General features: G+C 42.2%; 1 protein-coding gene across 1 annotated transcript in view; it reads right to left on the reverse strand.

Moving 5' to 3' along the window:
• Positions 1-26,078, reverse strand: part of Stat4 (signal transducer and activator of transcription 4) — a 96,016-nt gene that overhangs the window by 19,170 nt on the left and 50,768 nt on the right. The window contains 11 exon segments of the mRNA XM_052749429.1: positions 5,048-5,092; positions 6,377-6,470; positions 6,566-6,583; positions 6,833-6,892; positions 9,587-9,679; positions 10,280-10,438; positions 12,233-12,384; positions 13,925-14,010; positions 17,269-17,347; positions 21,742-21,834; positions 24,853-24,951. Of these exon segments, the coding sequence (XP_052605389.1) occupies positions 5,048-5,092; positions 6,377-6,470; positions 6,566-6,583; positions 6,833-6,892; positions 9,587-9,679; positions 10,280-10,438; positions 12,233-12,384; positions 13,925-14,010; positions 17,269-17,347; positions 21,742-21,834; positions 24,853-24,951 (978 nt within the window).

The following is a 26,078-nucleotide window of genomic DNA, read 5'->3' on the forward strand; positions in this document are numbered from 1 at the left end:
TAATAGCACAGGCAAAGCTGCAGTACTTAGGAAACAATCCTCTCAGCAAATATTTATGCAGCCCCTTAAAAACAAAAACAAAACCAAGAACTGGCTTGGATGCTGGCAAATCATGAGAAGAGAGTGTGGTGGTATTTTGTTGCCCAAAATATTGTGCACCCTAATAAACTTATCTGGGGTCAGAGAACAGAAAAGCCACTAGATACTTAGGATAGGCAGTGGTAGCACACGCCTTTAATCCTAGCATTCCAGAGGCAGAAATCCATCTGTTCAAGGATACAGTCAAGCATGGTGACTCACGCCTTTAATCCCAGAAAGTGAGCCTTTAATCCCAGGGAGTGGTGGTAGAAAGCAGAAAGGTATATAAGGCATGAGGACCAGAAACTAGAAGCTTTTAGCTGGTTAAGCTTCAGGCTTTCCAGCAGCAGTTCAGCTGAGAGCCATTTGGATGAGGACACAGAGGCTTCCAGTCTGAGGAAACAGGATCAGCTGAGGAACTGGCAAGGTGAGGTTAGCTGTGGCTTGTTCTGCTTCTTTGACCTTCCAGCATTCACCCCAATAGCTGGCCACAGGTTTGATTTTATTAATAAGACCTTTAAGATTCATGCTACAAGAGAGAGCTAATGGTACCGTCCCAGGAGAGCCCGGAGGCACAGACTCATGTGAAACGACAAGTATGGACATGGACAATGAGGATACTGAATGGAGGCTGCACTCAGAAAGGGCCGGGTTTACGGGAAGATGCTGCTGCTGCCGCTGCCTCTCCTAAAGAAAGTGCTGCAACTCCTCCCTTCAGTTCAAAGAAAACACTGATGTGAAATGCCAGGGGCCAGTCGGTTGTGAGGAGTGCGTCTGTGTCCGAGAACACCGAACCGTGAAAGAACACCTGTTTGGCTGTTTTGTGAAACCCGTCATGCAGGCTTTACCAATAGCTTCTTTGAACTTCACGACTTTCCACAGCACCTCAGTCCGTGGCTAAAACTCACTTATCAGTTCAGCCTAGGACAAAGAGCGAGCCGGAGAGACTGAAATCCCAGCACCCTTCTGCAGACAGTTTCCACACTTCGGTACTCTCTCTCTCTGGCCGGCTCTCTATTGGGCAAGGACCCGGGAGAAAGGTCATTTCCAGGGAATGCTTATTTTACAGGATAGAGTGGGAGCTTCCAAGTCTGGTCACTTGAGAGATGGCAGGATCATTTTATGTATTTGCTTAGTGTTATTGTGACTCTCCCTGGGAAGGGACAAAGGTGGAGGAGGCAGGCAGTGACGGCTAGACTCAAGGAATGCTGAGATATTCCAAAACAAGGATTGTTTTAAAACAATCTGAAGCTCCTACCCTACGCTGTACTTCTGAGGACTGTAAGATTTTAGTCAAAGAAGCTTTTTCAGAGACTATCTATTCTAATGAGTTTTAAAAAGAAAAACAGATGTGTGGGGGGTGGGGGGGGGTACAAGCCACGACTCACGTAGGGAGGTCGGGGACAACTTGTGGGAGCTGTTTCTCTTCTGGACACGGGTCAGCATGCTTGGTGACAAGCTTTTTTGCTCACTGAGCCGTCTCCACTGACCTGAGCTTCCTTTTTGTTAAACTTCAAAACACAGTTTTTAATTTCCCCATCCATGCTCCTGTCTATAAACAAGAATAGGTAAAGCTGTCCTGGTTTAAGCAAGGGCAAAAACCCAGAGTCACACTGATTCCCAATCCGCAGTCCACAGCGGGGAGGCCTGAAGCCCCTGTTGGGTCCCCTGGATCTTTGAGAACAGAATGAGCCTCAGGCCACTTCCTCCCTTTGCAGAAGCCTGCAGTTAGAGGGTACTTTAAACCTAAGGGAGAATGAAGACACTAAGGAACGTGTCATCCCCAACACCTTGCCATCTCCATTGTCGCTTAACGGCCACCCAATATGAGTCTCGCAATCACAAGAGCACAACTTAAGAACCCAAAGTTCTGTGTGTGCTTGTGTTTGGTTGTTGTGGTATGGTGTGTGTGTGTGTGTGTGTGTGTGTGTGTGTGTGTGTGTGTGTGTGTGTAGTAGGGTCGGCATAGGAGGCCTTAGGGTGGTTTCAGGAAATTCAAGACAAGAAGTCTCCAAAAGGAGGCATACTTAAACTGTAGTCTGAGGAGGCCTTGCAGACTTGGAGACAGATAGGGGATGTGTCCTGCGTCCCATGAAAGAGGCCGTGTCTCCAGCTAAGTGTGTGGCACCTGGGCAGAGAAGGACAAGGATCCACAGTTGTTTCAAGTCATCGAACGTGAGTTTCCCATCAATGTAACACCTGCCCTCCACAGAGCAGGCAGCATGGAGTCCTGACCTGTAAGAGCCATGGCCGACCTCGGCCCGTATACCACCAATAGCTAACTCACACAGCATCCTTACTTGGTCCTGTCAAAAACCCTGAGACGTGTAGGGCAACATCAACCATGTTCTGTAGATAAGGAAACTGAGGGAGAAAGTGGCTTGCCCAAGTTAGCTTTCCCGTGAGAAGCAGAGCCCAAATCAAGTGCTGTTTTCACACTCCCTAGAGGTACAGCAGGGATGCAAAGGGGGCCAGCAGATGAAAGGCATTAACATTCCCTAAGGAAGTGTTATGCTAATTTCCTTCTAGACTATGCTGAAATAGCCCCCACTTCTGAACTAGCAGGCAATGTATGAAGTGGGGTGGAAGCAGGAGGTGCTCCACCCTCCCAGAGAGTGTGAGAAGGATGAGCAGTACGGACTGCCTGGGTTTAATGTTGATCCCTGTCATTAAACTACCTGCGCAAACTCAAGCACAGCTCAGCTCCCCTAACTGGAATGCGTATGCTACCTACTCAACAGTGTAGGCCCGGACACCCAGTTCATAGTACACGCCAGGAGGAACCGCTGAATGAACTCTCAGCAGGGCATGCACACTGGCTGCAGGTGCTCCTAGATAAGCAACAGCAACCTCTGAAGCTTGAAAACAAGGTCATAAAATGTTCGATGGCCCTGTGGCTTTATGAACCCCACCTCATGCCTACTAGTCTACTTTCCCTCACGTTCCTTTGGTCATTTCTACTGATTGACAAAACCCCTGAAGGTTGGATCATCTTTCTTCACGTGTTTCCTACCAGTCAACTGTTTCCTTGAGCACTCAAAACAGCATTGGAGCCTCTGGCTTGTTCTAGATGTACCTTGGCGCCATACTACCAGTCTATCAATAGGGGGAGCTCAAGGAATATCTTAAGCAACGGCCCTCCTTTAGCAAACTTGAAAAAATAAAAAAGAAGCAAAGTCATTGTATGGCTGTATGGTTTTGTTATCAACTGGAAAATAAGAGGACATAAATTCAAAGCAATAAAAGTAGACATTACTAATAAGACAGTGCTTGGGTTTTCTATAGGGGAAGATGATTTGCTTAGAGTTCTGTCTCTGAGGGAATCCCAGGACAGATTTTGATTTCACGTTGATAAAGATGACAATGTACTGCAAGAGTTGACTGTTTAGATGTATTCCCACTGGATCTGTTTTGCTTAAGAAAAGTTCAGAATAATTGCACTTGGTTTGTTCAGACTTGTAAATAATAACATTCAGGGATGTCAAGCTGAATGAAATATTACAACTGTGTTCAAAATTCCACCGAGGTGTGCGTCATGGGCTTTTGTTTATAACAGTAGTTCAGGAAACTTAGAAAAACCTTCATGGGAAAGAATTCCTCCCATGAAGGAATTATTTGGTTTGCTAGAATCCTCAAACTCAGAAGCTCCATTCAAGTGGCGTTACAGGGAGGAAAGACTTGCTTGAGGCTCTGCCTTAAGCGGTGACTTCTCTGCGAGGACCGCAGCTCGTCAATGGGTGTGTGACGATTTCTAAGGTACAACTGGGAAGATGAAGGGTTCACAGAGGGCGCGTGACAAACTTTTGGGGTGGGTCATGTGGCCTGGGTGTGTGATAGACTGCCACTCGATGCCAGGTTTATATAGCTTTTCTAAAGGATTCAAACATCTTTGTCCTAAGAGCTATAATTTCAAAGCCCGGTGACCAGATCTGTACAAACTGAACTGTAATACTGAAGCTGGGCAACTGCTTTGCTTCAAGGACTCAGGTTCACCTAGGCAGCATCTCTAGGCAGCGTGTGTCAGGTGTCATCCCATCTCTTAGAACATCAAGTACAATATTTCTCTATCGTATTTTCCCAAACATAACCTTTTCAGACACTGTTAGGAATTCAGACTCAAACTTAGATTTTCCACATTCAAACGTGAAGATTTAAAAAAATAGAATGCTGACTTTTCCAGCACGACTCAGAAGATGGCGTTCATGGTCAGGATTTGACCAATCTATTGACTGGAATGTGTGTGTTCAGACTGACATGTTGGTCCAATTCACTTGGTAAAATATGAACTTTAGAGACCAAAGTAATTGATGCTACACAATAAAAGAATTGTTTTTTCAGCTATGATTTTCATGTAATGTGCGTAATTTTTGAAACATACTTCACATCTGTGGGAAAATAAATGATTTTAAGATAGTTTACCATGGTGGAGGGCTAATTAAAGAAACCATGACACCTACATAAAATACAATGAAACAATTTAAACCGTTCTCCAAAAGGACTGGGCATGAGGGCAAGCGGTTAGCCATGGGTAGCCATGTTAACAAAAGGTAATGAAACAATGTACGCGACGTGTTTTGTTTTATTTTGTTTTGAATACGAGGTTGGCTGTCCTGGAACTCACTCTGTAGACCCGGCTGGCCTCATACTCAGAGATCTGCCTGCCTCTGCCTCCCAAGTCCTGGGGTTTAAAGGTGTGTGCCACCACTGCCCGGCTGACATATTTTTGAGGCATAGAAGATTAGACTGATATCCCCTGTAGGTTAATGTTTTCTCTGCAGGGTGGTATGATGTGTTACTTTAATTTTACCCTTCAAACATTCCCATATGATCTGCAATGACTAAGCTTGATAATCAGGGAAACATAGATTCCATTTGATATAAAATTAAGCAATTTAAGAGCTTTGGGGAAAATGGTGTTTGTTATAGGATTGTTTCCTAGAAAAATTTCCCAAGAGTTGGTATTTCCTACCTCATTTCCTTTACTTCCAGCACTGGATTTCATTTCCTTCGGTTGCTGTGTGAAAGAAAATGGCAGAGTTTAGATGGAGGGTCATTATCAGGAACGTATCAAGTTGGTCACACCCACTACTGTCGCCACTTCCACAGACACAGTTCTGACTTCTTTAACAATAACTCATGTCATTTCACTCACTGAGACCTCACTTATCTGCCTAGATCCAACAGAAGTTAATACTGAAAAATAAACTAAACCCCAAGTCATCATATATTTGTTTGTGCAGATGTCTTTCTGCTAACCAGTTTTGTGTTTCAGAAAGTGAACCCTTCGGATTGGTGCAGAGGCATCCAGCATTCAGGTGGACGCTAGCTATGTGTTAATAAACCAGAGACATAGCATGCTCGCAGCAAGAAAGGCAATAGGGTCTTGGAAATCTCAGAACTATCAGAAAGAGAGAGAGAAGACAGGAAGAGAACTCCAGGTCAAGAGGAAGTGGTAAACAGGAGAAGTACACAGGATGGGGCGGGGTCAGAGCTTTCTAGACAATGCCAAGACAGACTGTACAAGGGTGTGTTGGGACACCCCAAGAACAGCCCAAGTTGTTCTGAAATGAAAGTGCTTCCTGCCACACCTTGTTGGATGTCACTTCCTGGGGGACTTTAAAAAACAAACCAAAACTGCTCTGCATTTAATATAGACCTCTGCAGTGGTTAGGATCAACACTGGCCAGTCACTGGGGATGTTCTCTACAGTGGTTAGGATCAACACTGGTCAGTCTCTGGGGATGGTCTCTGCAGTGGTTAGGATCAACACTGGCCAGTCACTGGGGATGCTCTCTGTAGTGGTTAGGATCAACACTAGCCAGTCACCAGGAATGTATATCTTTATGGTGATTAGGATCAACACTGGCCAGTCACTGGGGATGTCTGGCAGCTCTGCGTTGCAATTGCTCAGAACTCACTGTCAGGATTCCTACTCAATGTCCTTTCTACTGTTTTAATTTGTCAATAATGGCAGCTTTGTTTCTCACTATGGTACTTAACGTTATCATAGTGAGAAGTAGAAATTGTGTAAGAAACTTCTTACTTTTTACAGTAAGTAAATTAGGTAAGAAACTATATAAAATAAGTAAGAAACAAGTAAGAAACGGTGGTACATAAGAAACTCTCATGTAAGGAAGACAACAAAATACTCTGAATTATACAGCCTGTTAGCAAAGCTTTGGGCGGTGTGTGTGTGTGTGTGTGTGTGTGTGTGTGTGTGTGTGTGTGTGTGGTGGGGGTGGGTGGCAGGGGTGGGGGGTGGAAGGGAGATGCTTATGTCATTTTATTTGCTACTTACCAAATGTCTAAATTCTACTGAGAGGCTCCCGTTGGAGGATTCCTCAATGGACATGGCTTTGACTTGAGTTCCACAAAGCACAAATCTTCTATTGCTAGACAGAAAAATCTTCACTTTTAAAAAAGGTTTTGGGTCAACATAAACTTAAGATAATATCAAGAAAAAAAATCTACAAAGTAAATATCTTACCTTAGCGTTGAAACATTCCTGTAAAACCAAGAAGAGTTTTTAAATGAGCTGGTTATTAGACCCGGGAAGGTATTTCTAGACTACTTTGTCTCACACTACACGGAGCATCATCTAAGTCTTCACTGTTAAATGTTTGAACTTGAAATCAAGTATTTGAAGTACAGTGATGTGTAAAGTTAGAGAAATAGATACAAAAGTTTAAAATTATCGTATAAGAATTTAAAAGATCTTTCATTGACATATTTGAAATGAAATCAGAAAACTTACTTGTCGATCGATGCTTTCACTTTCACCTGATAGTTGAGCTCCGGCAATTTTATTAGTAGTCTGGAAAGAAACAGGAATAAAGAATGAAAGATAAAAATTTAGAAGTGGTAAAAGCTACATTTAAATAATTAAACATTTCTAGCACATACATATAAATAAAACATTATCTCCACTTAGATGTTAATGTGCTTTAAATGTAAAACCTCTTGAGTTTGCTCTGTGACTGCTGGCACCAGTCAGTGTCACTACTGACACACACTGGCTGTTTGCACATTTTTTCAGTTGATAGGTGTTAGATTCATCGGCCCATTCAGATAAACATCTGTATGTTTGGGTTGAAATCTGAAACATATGTATTTAAGAAAGGTTCTTTGCAAGTCTATTAACATGACGCCCTCTTCTCCCCATACTACAGAAACAAATGTTTTGTGAACTTAGCAAAACTAAGCTTGAGAGTTTTGATGGTGAAAATACTGAGAAAGACCAAATTTCTAAAATGACTACAGAAAATCTCTATTAAATTATATTTGTAATTTCAAGAAGAGTAATATATTTTCATAGCAGCAAACATGCTTATAACTAAAGAAGACAATTTCAAACAAAGGAACAATCCAAGCTCAGGTAAGAATTCCTTCTTTTGACATCAGCCCGCCTCTTTTTCTGTTTCTCCTGCTCCCCCCAAAAAAATCTCCAAGGTATCCATGACATGCTTATGTCTGTGGATTCCTTGCATCTGCAGACATATTCACTCATTCACTTATGCATTCATTCATTCATTCAGCCTAAGCCTTATACATTCATCCAATGTATATTGAGTATAGACTCAGATATCTGAGAACTTATGCAGCAAAGATTGGCTAAAGGAGAAAAGTGGGCATGGCTATGTGTAAAAGAAAAGAATCCAGCCAAGCAGATGGGATTTATAGAATATGGAGGAAATGCATTAGAATTGGAGACACAAAACCATAGCTCATCAACAGCCCACGCGAAGATGCCCATGCAGGGAAGCAAAGGGTCCTTAGACGTCTTGCATGAAGCACAGATGGGCTTCAGGGTGGAATATGCTAAGTGTGAAGTCAGTAGTAGATGGAGAAGAGGGTGTGTGGTCTCATGGACATGGACAGACAGTTTTCTTTTCCATCTTCCTCCTCCAGAAAGGGTTTGATCCACTGTCAAGCACCGATGACCGATCCTAGAGCAGTGGTTCTCAAACTGTGGGTCTCGACCCCTCACACTACAATTCATAACAGTAGCAAGATTACAGTTATGAAGTAGCAACAAAAATAATTTTATGGTTGAGGGCCACCACAACATGAGGGACTATATTAAAGGGCTGCAGTGTTAGAATGGTGGAGAACCCCTGTCTGAGAGTTTCCCACGCCACCCTCTCTTTGAAACAGGAGAGCACAATGCTATGGCAGAGAGACGCTTTAGAGGAAAAGTTTGCATCATCTAGCAAGAGAGTGCATACAAAGTTCAGGGAAGGAGGATGAGGACCCAGCAGTCAAGCTGAGGTGGAGGACAGGGTGCCTGCATCAGGACAGGGACCCATGCTCAGGCATCATTTCAAACAAGCGCTAAATGCTACCTGCTCAGGGACCTCTTCCACTCAGAATGCTTTGCTAGACAGTCCTTATTATCTTTTCATTTCTCATACAGCATTTCCAATTTCCTTGTCATCTACACGGATGTCTCAAGTAAAAGTAGAATATCTACCACGTCTCCATCCTAACTCCATCCTGGTCACCATCTCCTGGCTTCCATAGGGGTTGGAGATGAGGAATGAACAGCGTTTAAGAGAGAAATTTGAAAAAGGAACTTGGCTAATCCCCTGTTTTCTGTTCTTGTATCTTGGTGCAAAATTCACACAAAGAAATCGAAACTGACTGGGAGATTTAATCAGGGGTTTTGAAATGCAAATTGTAAAGTGCCTTCCCTTTAAAAACTGGGTTCCAGTGCTGCTAGGTGGTCAAAAGTCCTGCCACAGAACCTCAGTCGCCCTCCACCGTGGGATCAATAAAGACGTCTTAACTTGATCCACATTCCTAGGGATGAGGAATGTGCAGCTCCGGGCCTGGAGTCAAAGGCACAATCAAAATCTTTGAAAGTGAGACTGAAGCACGTTGTCTTTAAGTTTACTAGGGGAAACCTAAGTTTTGATTGTTCATGCTCATAAAAACATATCAAATACACAATGAACGCTCAGTGAAAATCACCCAAGCCCACATGTCCCTAACTCAGGTACTCAGCAAGGATGTACCGAAAACTGCAGTGCTCAGAGTTTTTGTGGGAAACCCGCTAAGCCATTCCCGGGTTATCACAGGGGAAGCATGTACCACTCATTTCCTGGATATTCCGTCTTCCGTAGCCTGTCCCCATCTGTCTTTTCTGTTCTGTTTCTCTCCGCTCCACGGTTACAGAACAGACTCGGCCATTATTTCTGTACGCTCACTCTCCTACAAGTCTCCTCTTCTGTCTTTCCACACATTAACCTTTTCGGCAATTAATCCCAGAGTGCCTGATATTATGACTGCACACTCTCGTCTAATCTCCCTCACGTCTTCATTAATACCCCACGTTGTCACGTTCTTGACAAGTAAGCTCTCATCATAACTTTTCTGCAGGGATTTGCCAAAGTTCAGCCTGGGCTCTCAGCAGGAGCTCCATGGAGAGCAGCCGGATGTAAGGAGCCGTAATTAGCCGTGGCTGCAGCGCGGCAGACATAAAACAACAGAGTGCGTGCGCTCTGCGTACCTCAGTTTCGCGGTGAACTGAATGAGGGTTTTAAGTACCAGCGGCCTCTGAGGGTGTGTTGGCATGCAGGGCTGTCGCTCAACCACAAATGAGCTACATGAGAAGGAAATAACATTGGAAAACGTTAAAAATATTATCCACAGATAACTGGAGGCTATTTTCCCACAAAGTCCAAACTTTTTGCATCTGTAAGATGCTGAAACTCCCATTCCACTCCAGTCTTCTGAGCAGCTTCTCAAATCATTACTGTAAAATAACAGAAAAAAAATGCCTGAAGGTCATCCCTGATTAACAATAGTAGTTCTTAATTACCTGTTATGGACTCAATAAAGATCCATGCCTATCCTATATAGCGAAAGAGAAACTTAATTTTATGCCATTTTGGAACTTCCAGTGCCAAAAATTTGAGGTTTTTTTTTTTTTTCTCCAGTGATCTTTACAAAGTGCTTCCCACCCTCATTTCTTGGATGTGCTCTCAAGAAGAAATCCTTCCTCTTCTCTATGATGTGAAAATGGAGTGGGAGGTGGTGGGTGATGTGGTTCATTACCACATGGAAAAGACATGAGTGAGGAGTAAAGAGTGGAAATGTGGTTCTGGACTTCTCTGGGTTCTACCACTGCTTCCTGGGGTCCCTACCGCTCTGCTCCATGCAGAGGGAGCCAGTGCTACCATCACAGCTATGATGCACTCACTTCTTGAAAAGGTTGTAGATCAGGAAGGTGGCCCTCTCCAGCAGGTGTGCTCTCTGGGCGGGGATAGGGTCTCCTTCGTAAGTCATCTTGGAAGACTGCTCCTCTAATTTCTCCAGCTGTCGTCTGAGTTGGAAAAGACTTTCTGCCAACAGGGTAAAGCTATTGAACAGCAAATGACAGTTGTTTTTTTTTTTTTCCAATTTAGTGACTGAGCTAGTTTAACAGCTGATCATATTTCATAATTAATAAATGATTAAGTGATTAAATTAAACAAATCATTTAATCTCAATTATGATTTATGATGATCTTCATTGTTTTTCCTAAACCTTTTCCTCTTGATCATGTATCATGTTAAATATTTTCTAATTTGTGATTTTAATTTACAGAATCCTTTATAAAATATTGTCCACATCTGGAGCCAAATCCCCTTTAATTGGTCTTTAGATCCTCTTAAGTATGCATATTAAGAACATGGCTTTCACCGAGTCATAGACAGAACAATTTAAAATATAGAGTATAGGACATGGAGAATGTCACGTGTGAAATCCACCTGCCTCCTCTACTATGCACATTTACAGTTCCTGGGTGTTAGTGGAAATGAGGACTGAGTCGTTCTGGCAGAAGCTACACAGTGTTTGGGAATGCTTGCTGCTGGTATCCGAGTGGAATTCTGCTCACTATGTGCTGATCCTTCCTTAGAGATGGAGGTGAGGATTAGGTCAGCTAAAGAAGGACAAGAAAGACTAATACAGACTAGAAAGAGGAAGGGGCTCCAGCCAGAGGAGCAGGGCACTTCAGCCGTCCTCACAGCAACTCCTCTCCCAAGCATTAGACAGGAGGGACCAGGGGACCAGCTGCGGCCCTGCTGGGCTTCACCCTATGCACCATTAGGGCCTTCATCACTCCCTTCATTGCTGGTCTTGTTTTCACAGCAGAGTTCTCTGGGTTCAGAGAGTGAAGGAGAATCAGTGTGTTTTAAAATTAGCACACGTCTTTACTTCTCTGAACAAGCAGGGGCATGGCAAACCTCTGGAATTATCCCTTAGAAAGCAATTTTGAATTTCAACTCAGCGATTTTGGTTCTCTGTATGTTTTTTGATTGTTCTCTTGACAGTCTTATTTTGTATGTAGGAGTCAAGAAACTTTGTCAACGTCTTTATCTTGCAATGTAAAAAAGACAATGGCACGTCTGTATTTTGAGTAGAGATGCCCTGTTGTGCTGACTGCTGGAGATCATTGTTATTGTGTTATAGTTTTGTATAGAGTCTTGATGTGTAGATGAGGATGGCTTGGATCATGTGTCCTTCCCCTGAGATGGCAGTATGTGTTACCATGCCTAGCTTATCTCTTTTAATTGGCCAGCAAACATCATGTATTTTTGTAGCTTTATACATGTTTTATGCTGTATTTGTATATTGAAGAATGAACAAATCAAAACTCAGACACATGCATTGTCTCACACAACCTTTTTGTAAGAACAGAAAATCTACTTAGTAACTTTCAAGTATATAAACTATTTCCAACTACAGTCATCACAATGTGTGATTTTCTAAACTTATTTTTTCCAACTGAAATTTTGCACCCTTGACCAACATCCTTAACAAAGTGAATGTGTTTAAAGCATAAAACTAAACTTTTAACTCATATCATAAGACACACATTTTAAAAAGTTGTTTTTAAGATTTTTGAAGCTAAGGTTTATTATATCCTTAAAGACAATGCATGGTTTGCTTCAAAAGAATCATTCGAGTCTTTTAGGATATCAGGTCTGCAAATTTAGGAATTCTTATGCACGGGAAATGCTTCCTTTTCCTTCCCAGAGCGGGAGAGCCAAGACCTCACTGAGCAGAGGAGCCTTTGCGCTCAGTAGTTCAGTAGTTCCCAGCTTGGTGTAACCTGTGCTCTGGCACACTTCCTGTGGTTTTCACTAGAAACTGAAGTCAGTCGCTTTACCAGTTCTGAAGCTGGTCCAGCCCACTGTGGAGCGGGCCACCGATGCAGGCGATCTGCTGCCTCCTCTTCCAGTCCTGTAGTTCTTCTATGAGCATGCTGCTCATGAGCAGGTCCGACTCATTCACTATCTGTGTCATCTTACTGAGTGCCTCCTAAAAACAGACGGCAGGTGACAAGAGCCACAGAACACCCCAGTGACAATCCTGCCCACAAAGCACACTCATCTGAGAGATGAAGCTTTGATTAAATTAACCAAACATTTGATCAAGACTAGTTTCTACTTGGTATAGCATTGCCTTTTCCAACAGTAACGTCGTTACAATCGGATAATGTCACAAGAACTGCGGCCACAGTTGACATTCTCATGTTTCCTTTTAAATGTGTCCAGTGGGAATGTCTGTGCCAGTATTGGATCTTGCTGTCCTAAACATGCGTTTGAACAGTTTCTTTTACTTCTTTATATGTGTATGGGTGTTGTGCCTGCATGTATGTCCAGAGGATGTGTGTGCAGTGCCTACAGAAGCCAGAAGAGGTGTTGGATCCTCTAGGAGTGGAGTTTCAGTTGGTGGTGAGTGCTCACCATGTGGGTTCTGGGAATGGAACCCACATCCTCTGGAGACTAGCCAGTGCTCTTAACCCCAAAGCCATTGCTTCAGCCCCTGTTTCTACTTTTGTTTTTTATGAATGTGATTATCAATCTATTCATAAATACACTGATTAAAACTTGGGTCTTTCTGTGTTTTTCCTTTTCTTCAGACTTTATTTGTGTTTAGGGAGGCATAGTGAAGGAACTTTCATAGGCATGGAGAGTAGGAGACGGAGCTTCTCTTCAGGTTTTCAATATCACTGAGAGTTTGGACAAGCACTTATCCTTGCTGTAACTTAGCTTTCTCGTATACATAATTGGGTGGATGGGTTAAATTATTTTCAGAGTTCCTTCTCTCTTGAATTTTATTTTTCAAGCAAAATAAGATGGTACATGTAAGATCTAAACAGATTAACTGTAAAAGCCTTACATTTTAGCTTGGACTAATTCCTTACATGCTTGCAATATTATATATTCTTAGTTATATTTATAATCAATTTAAGGTGAAAATAAACTTATGTGGATTCATATTAATTCACCAGAAAGTGATCTTTTAGAAATGAACAACTGATTTGACAGTTATTGGTTAAATACCAATTGCATTTACTTTTAAAGACAGGTAGAAAATTGAAATAGAAATATTTAATCTCTTGGAAATATTTCATTGAGCCAAAAACTATTTTAAGTTCGGTTGCCAACAAACTTTTCTTAAGTTTGGGAGATTTCATGAGCAGGACAATATTTAACCATGTTGCTCTCAGAATAGACTAGAGAACACTAATTTTTCCAATCATGTTTTAAGTCATCAAGTAGTTTTTAATCATAAATGTGTAGTGTAACTCACTTTAGCACATTAAACAGTGAAAAATAAAACTTGGTACAGTTTCCACCTTAAGTTAATGACATCTCCAGCAGCATTTCACAGGCCAGGGGGGTGTGGGGCAGGGTGGCCATACAAGTTTACTGAGTTACGGAGGACAGTTCCTGCAAACAGTACCATTTTTTTCTTCATACAGCGTAAGTGGAACAGATAAACTCTGAGGCCTTGGTTATTTTTCAGTAGGATGAGGTCTAGGAATAGAACACCAGGCAAATTCTTCACCAACCTTTCTCTTGAAGTCCAGGCTATTAAGCATTTCTTGCAGTGTCAAAACCTCCTGGTTCATTAGGATACTATTCTTGTCACCCTGGTCTGCAAAGGGAAGGAGAGCGGATTCAGAGCCATCATCTCTGGGACAAGTCTTTTATCCCCAAGGTCAAGTCCATCTCAGTCCAACGACAAACCAGCCCTGGACTGGACCAGGGACGAGGCTTTAGAGACAAAGTGGGTTCCTGGCGTTGAGCGTGGAAGTCCAGTCTGGGAATGTTCTCGACCTGCCAGGAAGAATTCCAGCCAAGCATGCACAGGGACCTTTTATCTAGCTGCAAGCAGGAAGGAGGGTGCTCTAGTCCTCAGCATTTGGTGGTGGACAAAGGTTTTATAATGGGCTTGTTTTACTGGCTCTGCCTGAACTGAGGAAAACAACGTTTGTTAGATACAAGGGGAATTCCTTGTGCCCGTAATTAAATCACGTGACTCATTCTGAAGCCTCTATCATCTCCCCAACCCATTCATCTCTGCCTGACAGAGTTAGTCTTAATCAACTTACAGGAACTAATAAAACTAAAATTTTTACTTGCTCATTTTCCTTACAAAATGGACTAGCCTCACAGCAAAACTGGTCAGGGAACAGAATAGAAAATAAAACAAAATGAAAAACTATTTAGTCCCTTGGATGAGAAGCTAGGCAAAAACCAATACCCTATTGCTTAGTTTGAACATTAAACCTATTGGTACATGCAGATTCTGAGGGTTGGGGATGCTTATCTAACTTGTATAATTGCAAAACAAAAAAAAAAAATGCCAAACAAAACCACTGTGACAAATTTCTCTACAAATTATCACTAATTTTCAGGGTGTTATTTCAGGTTGTAACAGTTCACAAATTCTCCAGTTCTTGGATGCTACACACAGTAAAATGTGTGTCTATTGCTTTATCAACTGAAACTTGACTAGCCAATAGTTTCCAGTTTACTCTATAATTTGTTTCTCTGGTTATCCTTCATTTCACCTGTATCTAGGTGGGGCAAACATTTGTTGATTTAAGTAATTAAGAATGATCATTGTCAAACAGTTTTTTTGGTGTCTGTCTGTTTATGGCAGGCTGTCACACAACCCACGTTGGCCTTATCCCCTGTGTAGCTGAGGATGATCTTGAACTCTCCTTGACACCACCTCCTAAGTGCTGGGTTAAAGGTGTAAACCACGCACCTGGATTCACTTTTTTTTTTTTTTTTTGGTTTTTCGAGACAGGGTTTCTCTGTGTAGCTTTGCGCCTTTCCTGGAACTCACTTGGTAGCCCAGGCTGGCCTCGAACTCACAGAGATCCGCCTGGCTCTGCCTCCCGAGTGCTGGGATTAAAGGCGTGCGCCACCACCGCCCGGCTGGATTCACTTTTTAATTCTTTATAATGCACATGAAAGTTGAAAAATATTGAGGTGACATAGATAATAAATGTTACATTCAAAACAGTTTTATTGTTTAACGTATCTTGTCATATTGTAATTCTTAAACTTCATAGGTTATGTGGAAATTGGAATAAGTTTGTCTTCAATGACACTTGATGAAACACACAGTGTTTTCAGACTTTTCTAGGATCGTGGATCCCTTTGGTAAGTGATTAAACCTAAGCTTCGCTGTTTCTTCTAAAGAGAAAGTCTGAACATGTAAATGATCGTGGACATGTTGCACAGTTCATGGCAGTCATGGCGTCCTGATGATGACAGGAGAATGCAAAATACCTTCTTCAGAAAAAGGAAGCATTCGATAACAGTCACCCCTGCTGCCTTCACAGTCTGTGTTAACATCTGAATAGTTAAAGGCGGTTCAGTGAATTAGATGTTTAGCTTTCCTTTCTTTTAAAAATGTTTTGAAATAAGTAAAACTGTGAAAATATCACAGGGTTCCCATCTTTCCTTGTGATGGTGTGAATGAGAATAGCCCCATAGCTCTTATGTTTGAATGCTTGACCCCCAGTGAGTGGAACTGTTTGGGAAGGATTGGAGCAGGTGTGGCCTTGTGGGAGGAGGTGTGTCACTGGGGGTGGGCTTTGGGGTTTCAAAAGCTCATGCCAGGCCCAGGGTCTGCCTCTCTCTTTCTCCCATGGATCAGGATGTAGCTCTCAGCTACTGCTCCAGTGCCTACCCACACGCCACCATGCTCCCCGCCATGACAGTGGACTAAATCTCTGAAGCTATGAGCAAGCCCCAGTGAAATGCTTTCTTCTAAAAGTTGCTCTTTTCAGCAATAGAAAAGTAACTAAGACATGTGTCTAATGTCTTCTAGTCTCTAACACGGGCAGAGCATGATGATGGAAACCAATTGATCTATACTGGCGCAGTCCTGCAGCTAATCCACACAGAACCAACTAGAACCTCAGCCATTAGCCCAATGATTGCAGCATAGTTATCAATAGCACAGAATATCAATCCACTACTGCTCGTGCATCTCAGGCCTTAAAAGTATTTTCATTTTCTCCATCCATCTATTAAAAATCATCTAACTACAAATGAACTTAATGTCTAAGTACACAGAGTCAAATAGATTCAGTATCTTTGTATTTTGACATTTATTCAATCATTAAAATTGTTTTAGAAATACCTAAAGATAAAACTTTAAAATTTTATGCACAAGAATATATATAAAATGTCTAACTCTTTGGAAGATAAATACCTAGACATATATGTTTGTGACTATGTAGAGAAAATGTAAGACATTTTAACCATGTTTATCTGCAGATTGTGAGACTTCATGTGATTTTTAATATTTTTGCCTACTTTGCAAATTTTTTTCTATGAAGCATAGTTCTACTTTATAACTTTTGAAAATTGTAAGAACTTATCAACTATCAGTAACTTCCTGACAATATTAGATGATTATTTTTATTTTCATTAGTTGGGTTTTATTTTTCTTTTGAGGAAGTTCTTGCTGTGTATCCCAGACTTTCGCTATGTATCCCAGACTGGCTTCCAGCTCTCCATTCTCCTGCTCAGCCTTCCACTCACTGGGATTCTAGGCATGTGCACCACACCCTATCCCTGAGATCTCGACCCCTTAGAATGTTCTTCCAGGGGGAGATACACATTGCAGTGAGTGCCATTTCTCATGTAACCTGTAATTTGCTTTGAATTGGTTAGTAAATAAATATATGTGTATAATCTAAATGGAGAAAAGCAAAAAGCAAAACTGGAAATAGTCTTTGTCTACATTCCTCAAAAATGAAATTGGTGGGGGGCTCACGTAAGGAAGAAGATCAAATTGGCTTGCAGCTTGACTCTGACTAGTGAAGACCCCTAGGAATTATGCCCTTTTGTGTCCCCATGTAGAGTTATAGACAAAACAGCCACTTACCCATTGTCTGGATTGTTTTATACCTGTAGTCAAATTCATCTTGCAGATCTTCCAAGTATTTGGTGTCTTGTTCTGTCATCTTTAAACAAAAGAAAACATGATCAAAAGAAAATACCAAACTATGTTGCAATGTTCAAGCACACCATAGAAACATCGCATGTACTTGTAAACAATAATACACTGGCTATCCCAGCCGCCAACAGCATCTGTCAGGAGCCAATACCTCCAAAGAGCTGCTCCACAGGACAGCTGCTTTCTGCTGGAAGACCGCGTTAAACGTTCTCTTCCACCTTAAGAAATATTTATATTTTATGCTTATGAGCACATGCATGCAGTGTCTGAGGAGGTCAGAAGAGGATATCAGATCCACTGGAAGTGGAGTGACAGAGAGTTGTGAGTTGCCATATAGGAACCAAACACAGGCCCCCTGCAAGAGTAGCAAGTGCTCTTAAGCCCTGAGCTCGCTCGCTCTCTCTCTCTCTCTCTCTCTCTCTCTCTCTCTCTCTCTCTCTCTCCCTCCCTCCCTCCCTCCCTCCCTCCCTCCCTCCCTCCCTCCCTCCCTCTCTCTCTCTCTCTCTCTCTCTCTCTCCCAACTCTTTTTCTTCCTGCTTAGGAAATCTTTCAGCATCTTTTTTTATTTTTCTCATTTCTCTGTTAGTTACAAGAGCTGCTGATCACATAACTTCATTTGCTGGACAAAACTGATCCTTTTGTTCTCTCCGGTTCTACTTTGCCCTGTACTAGTGTATAATAATCAGAGAAGCAGGCTTTACGACAATAGTCTAAATAGTTTTTCTCCCTACTTCTTAACACATGCCTGCATTTTTTATTTGTCTTTGAGTTTTTGACTTTTTTTTCCAAACCCGTTAGTGCTTTCTGTTCAGTCATAATAGTTGAGGTCTTGAATATTGGCTTTTCACGGGTTATCTCCTCTCACGACTCATCACTGTATCCATTCCTGCTTTTGCAGACAAAGAAATGAGGCTTGAGCCTGGCCATGGTGACACATGCCTTTAATCCTGGCATTCATTCAGGAGGTAGAGGCAGGAGGATCTCTGTGAGTTTGAAGCCAGCCGGCCTGCTCTACAGAGTGAGTTCCAGGACAGCCAGGACTACACAGAGAAACCCTGTCTCAAAAAAAAAAAAAAAAAAAAGCAAACGAAAAAAGGAAAAGAAAAAGAAAAAGAAAGAAAAGAAAAAGAAAACACAAGCTTAACAATGTGAAGTGAGCTACATGTCTGAGGAGATCCAGCAGCACAGCCGTGGTCCCCAAACCCAAACCAGACTACCGAATCCTGCATTTAGACTGCTTCCCTCATCCCAAGAGGTCTTCTCTAAAGATGCACACATCCTTCCTGTCTCCACAATCTCTCAATTTCACCATTTAAATTACTGATGAGGAAAAATATCAAATTTGGGGTCAGTATGAATTTATGCCTCACCTCTGTGGCTTATTACGTTTGTGGACTTGAACACATATCCATGCTTGAAGCATAGATATGTGTTTTTGTTTTGTTTCTTTTTAAGACAGGCTCTATGTAGCCCTGGGTGTCCTGGAACTTGTCATGTAGACCACAGTGGCCTCAAACTCACAGAGATCCTCCTGCCTCTGCCTCCTGAGTGCTGGATTAAAGGTGTGCGCCACAGTTCACAAAATGTGCATGCTCTGTTTATAGAATAGAGAGGCGGGAGGGAGAGAAGAAGAAAGGGAGGGGGAGGAGAGAAAGAGGAAGGGGAAGAAAGGGAGAGAGGGGGAGAGAGGGAGGAAGGAAAGGACGTAGCCATATTTACTTCAGGGAGGTCATGTCACGTCATGTGAGTTGTATATAGTGCTTAAAACATCGCCTATTATCAAGTACATGCCTCCTCAGCATTAGTTATGATTACGCTTTTCCTCTGTTATCTCACGCTCTTGACATTTTTAAATCTTAGAAAAGAAAAGGCATTAACTCTTGGCTATGCCGCATACTGTCCACCTGGTAACGACGCTACAATATTTCAGCGACTTCATCGGGCCTGAACCTTACGTGCATTGTCCTCTCGGCACCCTGCCACAAAAATTATTTCAGTTTTTCATATGAGAAAATTGAGGTTCATAGACACATGGCGATAAGTTCCAGGTGAGAACGCAAAGCCACCTAGATCCAGTTCAGCTTCAAAGTCTTTGCTCCTTTTCACACCCCTTCAACACACCTGCAGCAGTTCACTTGACTGTTCAATTTCTCAAGAGCAAAGATCTACAGAAAGCGACAGACTGCTAAGAGACAGGGACCTCACATACTTGGGGGAAATGTGATAAAATTAAATATAGTTTTAAAGCAGAGCTATATCGTTTGACCTCAGAATTAAAAGATGCTTTCAGAGTCTTCTAACCAAAAAAAAAAAAAAACCTAACTAAATAAAAAGTATATTAAACCATGACTTAAAAAATCAACAATAAACTAATTAAAAGGCTTCAGATAATTGTCATCAGGTATAGCAATTTTTTTGGCAAAAAAATTTTGTAAAAAGTTTGTTGTAATAACTTACAAGAGCTCTCACGATGGTCAGAAATCCTTTTGTGAACGCTACATTCCAGACCACTCTGTGGAGAGATGGAGGCTATGGCCTAAGTGGCAGAGTACATGGGTGGGAAACGACTGCTCTGCCTCGGGGTCAGGTCTGGCATCCTGGAATCTGCCTGCACCCCGGATTGGGTACAGGGACCTAATGATGGTGTGCTCTCAGAAAGGACTTGGTGAATAGGGGTGGGGCAGGAAGGAGCTGAGCAAGCAGGTGGTCTGTCCCAGGCTTTAGCTTTGCTTTGCTCCCGTAGGGAACTCAGGAGCGTGACCTGCATCGCAGAGCTAACACCAACTTGAGAGCAGGGTCTGGTGTTTCCTCTCAGGCTGTGTCATCCACTCTGTGTGAAGACGGCCTAGTGTGATGGTATTGTGTTCCCCAAAATATTGTGCACCCTAATAAACTTATCTGGGGTCAGAGACAGAACAGCCACTAGATACAAAGGCTAGAAAATGGTGGCTCACACACCTTTAATCCTAGCATTCCAGAGGCAGAGATCTACCTGGATCTCTGTGTGTTCAAGGATATAGCCAGGCATGGTGACTCATGCCTTTAATCCCAAGAAGTGAGCCTTTAATCCCAGGGAGTGATGGCAGAAAGCAGAAAGAGATATAAGGCGTGAAGATCAGAAACTAGAAGCTTTTGGCTGGTTAAGCTTTTAGGCTTTTGAGCAGCAATTCAGCTGAGATCCATTTGGATGAGGACTCAGAAGCTTCCAGTCTGAGGAAACAGGATCAGCTGAGGAACTGGCGAGGTGAGGTAGCTGTGGCTTGTTCTGCTTCTCTGATCTTCCAGCGTTCACCCTAATAACTGGCCTCAGGTTTGATTTTATTAATAAGACCATCTAAGATTCCTGCTACAGCCTAGTGTTCCCTGGACAGGCAATCTCAAAGAAGACCTTAGCAACCAGTATTCACAGGTCTCTGGGCCTGAGGGAAGGACCAGGGCAGAGCTATAAATGGTGGACTTCGGTTGCACCAAACTTCTCAGGAGTTAATAAGGAATCCCAGGACCATGGAGCTCAGTGGTAGAGGACTGGCTTAGCGGGCACCGGGTCCTGGATTCAGGCCTAGCATATACTACTACCCACAAAAACCACTGGGGCCATCTGTGTACTTGATTAATGCACATAAGCATCTTTATTGTAATGATACACTAGCCACCGTCTGCTTTTACATACTCATGGAATCAGTTTAGTCCTGGGTTACCATCATAGCATGCTCAGGCATTGACCTAGGTCAGCCTTGGGAGTCTGGTTCTTTTTTTTTTTTTTTCCCGATGGTGGGAACAAAGGCATGTCTGCTTGTTCACTTGTAAAAGATCATTAAACTTCCCTGGAAGTAAAGCTTAGAAGTCCGTTCACTGAAACTCGGATAGTGTGTGGAGAGCTTTGCCTTGTCTGTAGCTGATTCACTTTTAGAGAATTGTTACTATTTCCATGAAAAAACAACAAGTAAATGAATGCTGCATAGATTCTGGAAAGGGAAATTGTTATTATCGCCATATACAACACAGTGGAAAGTCTGTCCCCTTAAAATGATTTTTTTTCTAAATCACGGAAAGTAACAAATCTACAAGACTAATGGGGAGGGGAAACTAGATGTTCTAATATCAAAGGAAGTGAGTGATATAAAGGGTTCCACAGGTAAAGGATAATAAAAGAATATAGAGCTCAATTAGATGGAATGCATACACTTTTTAAGAACTACAAGTTACCAAACTTACTCTAGAAGACAGGTACTGTGGCGGCTTGGTATCAGAAACAAGTCAAGTTTAAAAGCCTCCTCAAGGGAATCTTTGCTGTACAAATGAGGCCTGTGAGAAACACCTGCCCTCTGAGATCCATCTGCACTGGCCTGTGGCACACAGGCTGCCACTACTCACCTGAGACATCTACGTAAGGCCACTCACCTGCACACTGTTTTTAATGGCAGCCACTTTGTGTTCCACATTTCTCTGTCTTTCTGAAACTGACGAACTTTGTAAGGATTTCTCCAGAGGTCCCTGGAAAAAGAATGTATTGAAATTTCATTGTTGTTGATAAAACCTGTTTATGGTTATTTGACCTACTTTGACCTGAGGTTTAGATCAATGTGATGTATAACACTCTACGGCCATTAAAACTCCCGCTGAAAGAGCTGGGCATATAACCCACTGGCAGAGAATGCACAAGGCTCCAGATTCCCAGCCCCAGAACAGAAAAAAAATCATGCTTGTAGTGTCCATAGTCAGACCAACTCAAGACTTTCTCAGATGCCATGATGAAAACACAAAGGGAACATTAGTTCTGTGTCCTTGTTCCTGTTGGTTTGGGACAAGTGGTGGCCACGCTTGGTACCACTTGTCCATACTCGTGCCTCACATTGGGTTCCACTTGTCCCCAACCAGCAGAAGACAAGAAATAAAGAAGAAAAATCAGTAGATGAAACCTGGAGATCTTACACAAACTGGTCGCTTATGCCAAGGAAGTTCATTAAGAAGCACAACATCATATGCACTGTTTGCAGGGAGCGGGCAGCCAAGGTCAGCAGAGCGCTAAGTCAGACAGTGTTGGCAGGGAGAACACAGGATACCCCAGACAGCTGCCTAAGGACAGACAACCACAGTCCAAGGGGAAGAGGTGGGTCCCCAGAAGCCACAACCTTGGCTCCTCTGAGGCATAGGCTCCAGCTCTAACCAGCCTTGATAAGTCCACTCCTGGACAAGAGCACAGGACTAAAGTTTTGTTTTGTCCTTTCATTGGGGCCTTAGAGAAAGCCTTAGGTCAGTCTGGCTCTGTGCACTGTAGAAACTCTTAAATGACATGATGTAGACAGTATTACAATCTAAGCAACTGAGCAGATTATAAAACACTAGCTGTAATTTCTACTTGGATATGCATGCAGATATATATATATATATCTGTAAGTATATGAATATGTGCATAGATATTTGGGATTAAGTAGATATGGTGAGAACAGCACATATACCAAAATGTAATATTAACACTAAATAATAAAAATGTGTGTCATTTTATGATTTTTAAAGGATTTTATCTTTGTGTGTGTGTGTGTGTGTGTGTGTGTGTGTGTGTGTGTGTGTGTGTGTGTGTGTCTGTGTCTGTGTGTGTGGGTGTGTGTGCAGGTGACAGCAGAGTCTGGAAGTCTGATGTCCTGCAGCTGGAACTATGGGCAGTTGTGAGCTAGCCAGTGTGGGTGCTAGAAACTGAACTGGGTCCTCTGGAAGAACAGCAAGACCTCTTAACCATGGAGTCATCTTTCCAGCTCCTACCTTCATGTCTTAAAAAAATGTTTATAATTTCCTGCAGTCTACTTCCATTACTCTTGAACTTCACGTAATTTTAAAGTAGTGCTAAAGGATCACATTAACTTAGGCTTAAGTTAGCCATGGAGGGTATTGAACCTGCTGAGATGTGATTTATTTTTGCTTTAAAGCAAAGGGAACTTGCTGCAGGAAATGGAAGAGCGATTTGGTTAAGCAGAAAGGCCAAGGGGCTCCTGCCAGCACCGTACCTTGGCCACCCTAACCATCTGACACTGAGTATGGCCCTTAAACACAAAGACCGACAGCCATCTGAAGATGAGAACAAGACGTGTAAGCGGCCTTGCACCACACAGTGGAGCAGGGAACAGGTTAGAAAGGTTGGTAACTGGACAGCACACAGCAGAGCAGTGGTGGGACCTCAAGGAAAACCCATGCTTTCAGCTCTCAGTGGAGTGTTAACTATCCCACATCCTTCAGACCAGTAAAGCCTTCCCTTCCGTCACATCCATCTCCATTATTCCATGATTTGTCTACCTACTTGAAATTTAAAAAAAAAAACACTCCTTTTTTTATAGTAGTATGCAATATTAACATTTTTTCAGAGTTCCTTTGATTAGTATGTACTTAAATGTTTGGATTTGACTAATATTTGACATTTTGAGAGAGCAGAGGGCACACATACATGAGAGAGAGAGAGAGAGACAGAGAATGAGAGAGAGAGACAGAGAGACATAGAGAGAGATGAGACAGGAATGACTATATATGTGACGGGTATAAAAATGGACAACCCTAAACTGTAGCTTAGAACTACAGTTTTCAAATGAAAACAAGACCATTCTTTGTCATCCAAGAATAATAAGTTGCTAAGACTTGAAAGTGTTACAAAAACATCCATTACCTGATAGTAACTAGAAGTTTTATACTTAATATGCTGTTGTTAGATCTATATAAGTTGTATGATTCACTAAAGTATGAAGAATGTCATTTAGAAAATGTATTGTTTTATGAATCTTTTTCTTGTTGGTTTGACTAAAAAAGTGTGTCTTAGAGACTGTCGATTCCTTTACTTATCTTTGCTAGATTCTTATCACATTCAGAAGAATGAGATAAAAAATATACTGTAAATGACATTAGGGCAAAGAACAGTCAAACAAGTACTTAGGGAGCTTCTGTAAGTCAAAATTCCTGTTGGTGGAGTAGCAGCTTAGATTCGGGAGTCAGACGGTCTGAAAGCATCAGTCAAGCTCAGGCTGTAAAGACAGACAGCCGAGGAGGCAGAGTCCAAACCGGAACTGGGAAGTCAACTGAAATGTGGTCACTGCATTCCTGGATTAATACTGTAAGATCTTAGACCGGAACTGAGCCATGGAAACAGGAAGGAATCTAGAGCGGCCAGTCTGGTGCCACAATTCTTGATCCCAGCACTTGGAAGGAGAACAGAAAGATCACAAGGCCAGCCTCGGCTACATAGTGAGCTCAAGGCCAGCCTGCACTACATGAGGCCCCACGGTTAAAAAAAAAAAAGGAAATTGAAAAGACTTGGTAATTATGTCAAAAAGGACAAGAAACTTCTCACAGATGAGTCCAAGACCTTGAGCATGAGTGCCTGGAAGGAGGGTGGAGCCAGCAACAGGGAGGAAGAAACTGATTCTGCAGAGAACTGGACCCAAGGAGAAAGCAAGCTCACACACTCGGAAACCATTGGCAAGCCTGTGACAGGATGGACAATGCACATGACTATGGATCGGAAAATGTTACCTGGATAGGCATGTTCGCTGCAGCCAATATTCTCCTCTCTTCCCTTAGACAATTTGAGATTACCACAGCTACATGCATCGGATTTCCGTGAAACTTCCCCTGAAAAATAGTAAGCAAAAGCAGCATGTCATGCTTTGATGTCATAAGGGAACGTCATACTTGAAAACCAACAATAATCTCCCTTTAAAATTATTTGGGGTCTGTTCCAATAATCTATTCCTTTGCAATGCCTTGGACACTTGGACTCTTAGTGAGAGAACGTTGCTCTCTTTGCTTTCAAGACTCAATAGCTGTTCTTTGAGCACTTCTTTATGAGAGACCCTGAACACAGGAGGTGTGTTTATTTTAGGTACTAGACAGGTTTAGACATGGTGGTTATGTCCTATGGGTTCTCAAGAACCAAGAGGGTCCTCGCTGTACATGTGGTAGCTCTCTCCTGTGATCCGCAGTTGATGGCATTCATGCCAACTACCTCATAACACTATACTCAAGCAAAACTATACCCACATTTCAGCAATGATATTTTTGACATTGAAGCATGCGTTTTGTTTTTATTGCCAAGGTTAATGATGCATACATTGTTAATTGGCAGCCCAAGGCACTAATTGAACCATCAGATACATTGTTGTAAATGAAAACCGTGAATCTCTTCAGGTTGTGGCGGTTCGCAGTGCCCAGCAATGAGTGTGCACTCATTTTTCTTACCTGCAAGCACTGAGTTTTCTAGCCTTGATTTACAGGACTCTCTGGAACACCATCATTTAGACAGTAGTGTTAAAAGGACTTTGCTAGACTTTTCTGAGGCAAGATTAGCAAGAGCCACAGGAGACAAGCACACTAACTGAATCTCTGCCATCCTTTCTTGAGGTGGTACTGAGACCCATGAAATGGACAAAAGGTCAATAGCAAAAAAAATTAACAGTCCAAAAAGCAGAAAATTAACACTGATCAAATATAGATTATACAGGCAGCTAAACCAAAGGATCTTTCTGGGGAGAAAAATGAAGGTTGTTGGTTGTAAACATTATTACAGCTGTGACTTCTGCGACAATATATCAGATTCTGTATCAATTAATAGTTCTATTTGTGAAATGGGGGTAAAAAACCAACTATTCGGGTTTCTATGCTTCCATATTCACTCTTTAGAAAAAATGTTTTCCTTCTTTAAATCAGAAATTTCCAGCAGAAAACAAGGGAATTAACTGAAACTCAGAAGGCATAGATAC

Source organism: Peromyscus californicus, unplaced genomic scaffold (genome assembly GCF_007827085.1).
Source record: "Peromyscus californicus insignis strain IS unplaced genomic scaffold, ASM782708v3 Scaffold_21__1_contigs__length_65335640, whole genome shotgun sequence".
Lineage (NCBI taxonomy): Eukaryota > Metazoa > Chordata > Mammalia > Rodentia > Cricetidae > Peromyscus > Peromyscus californicus.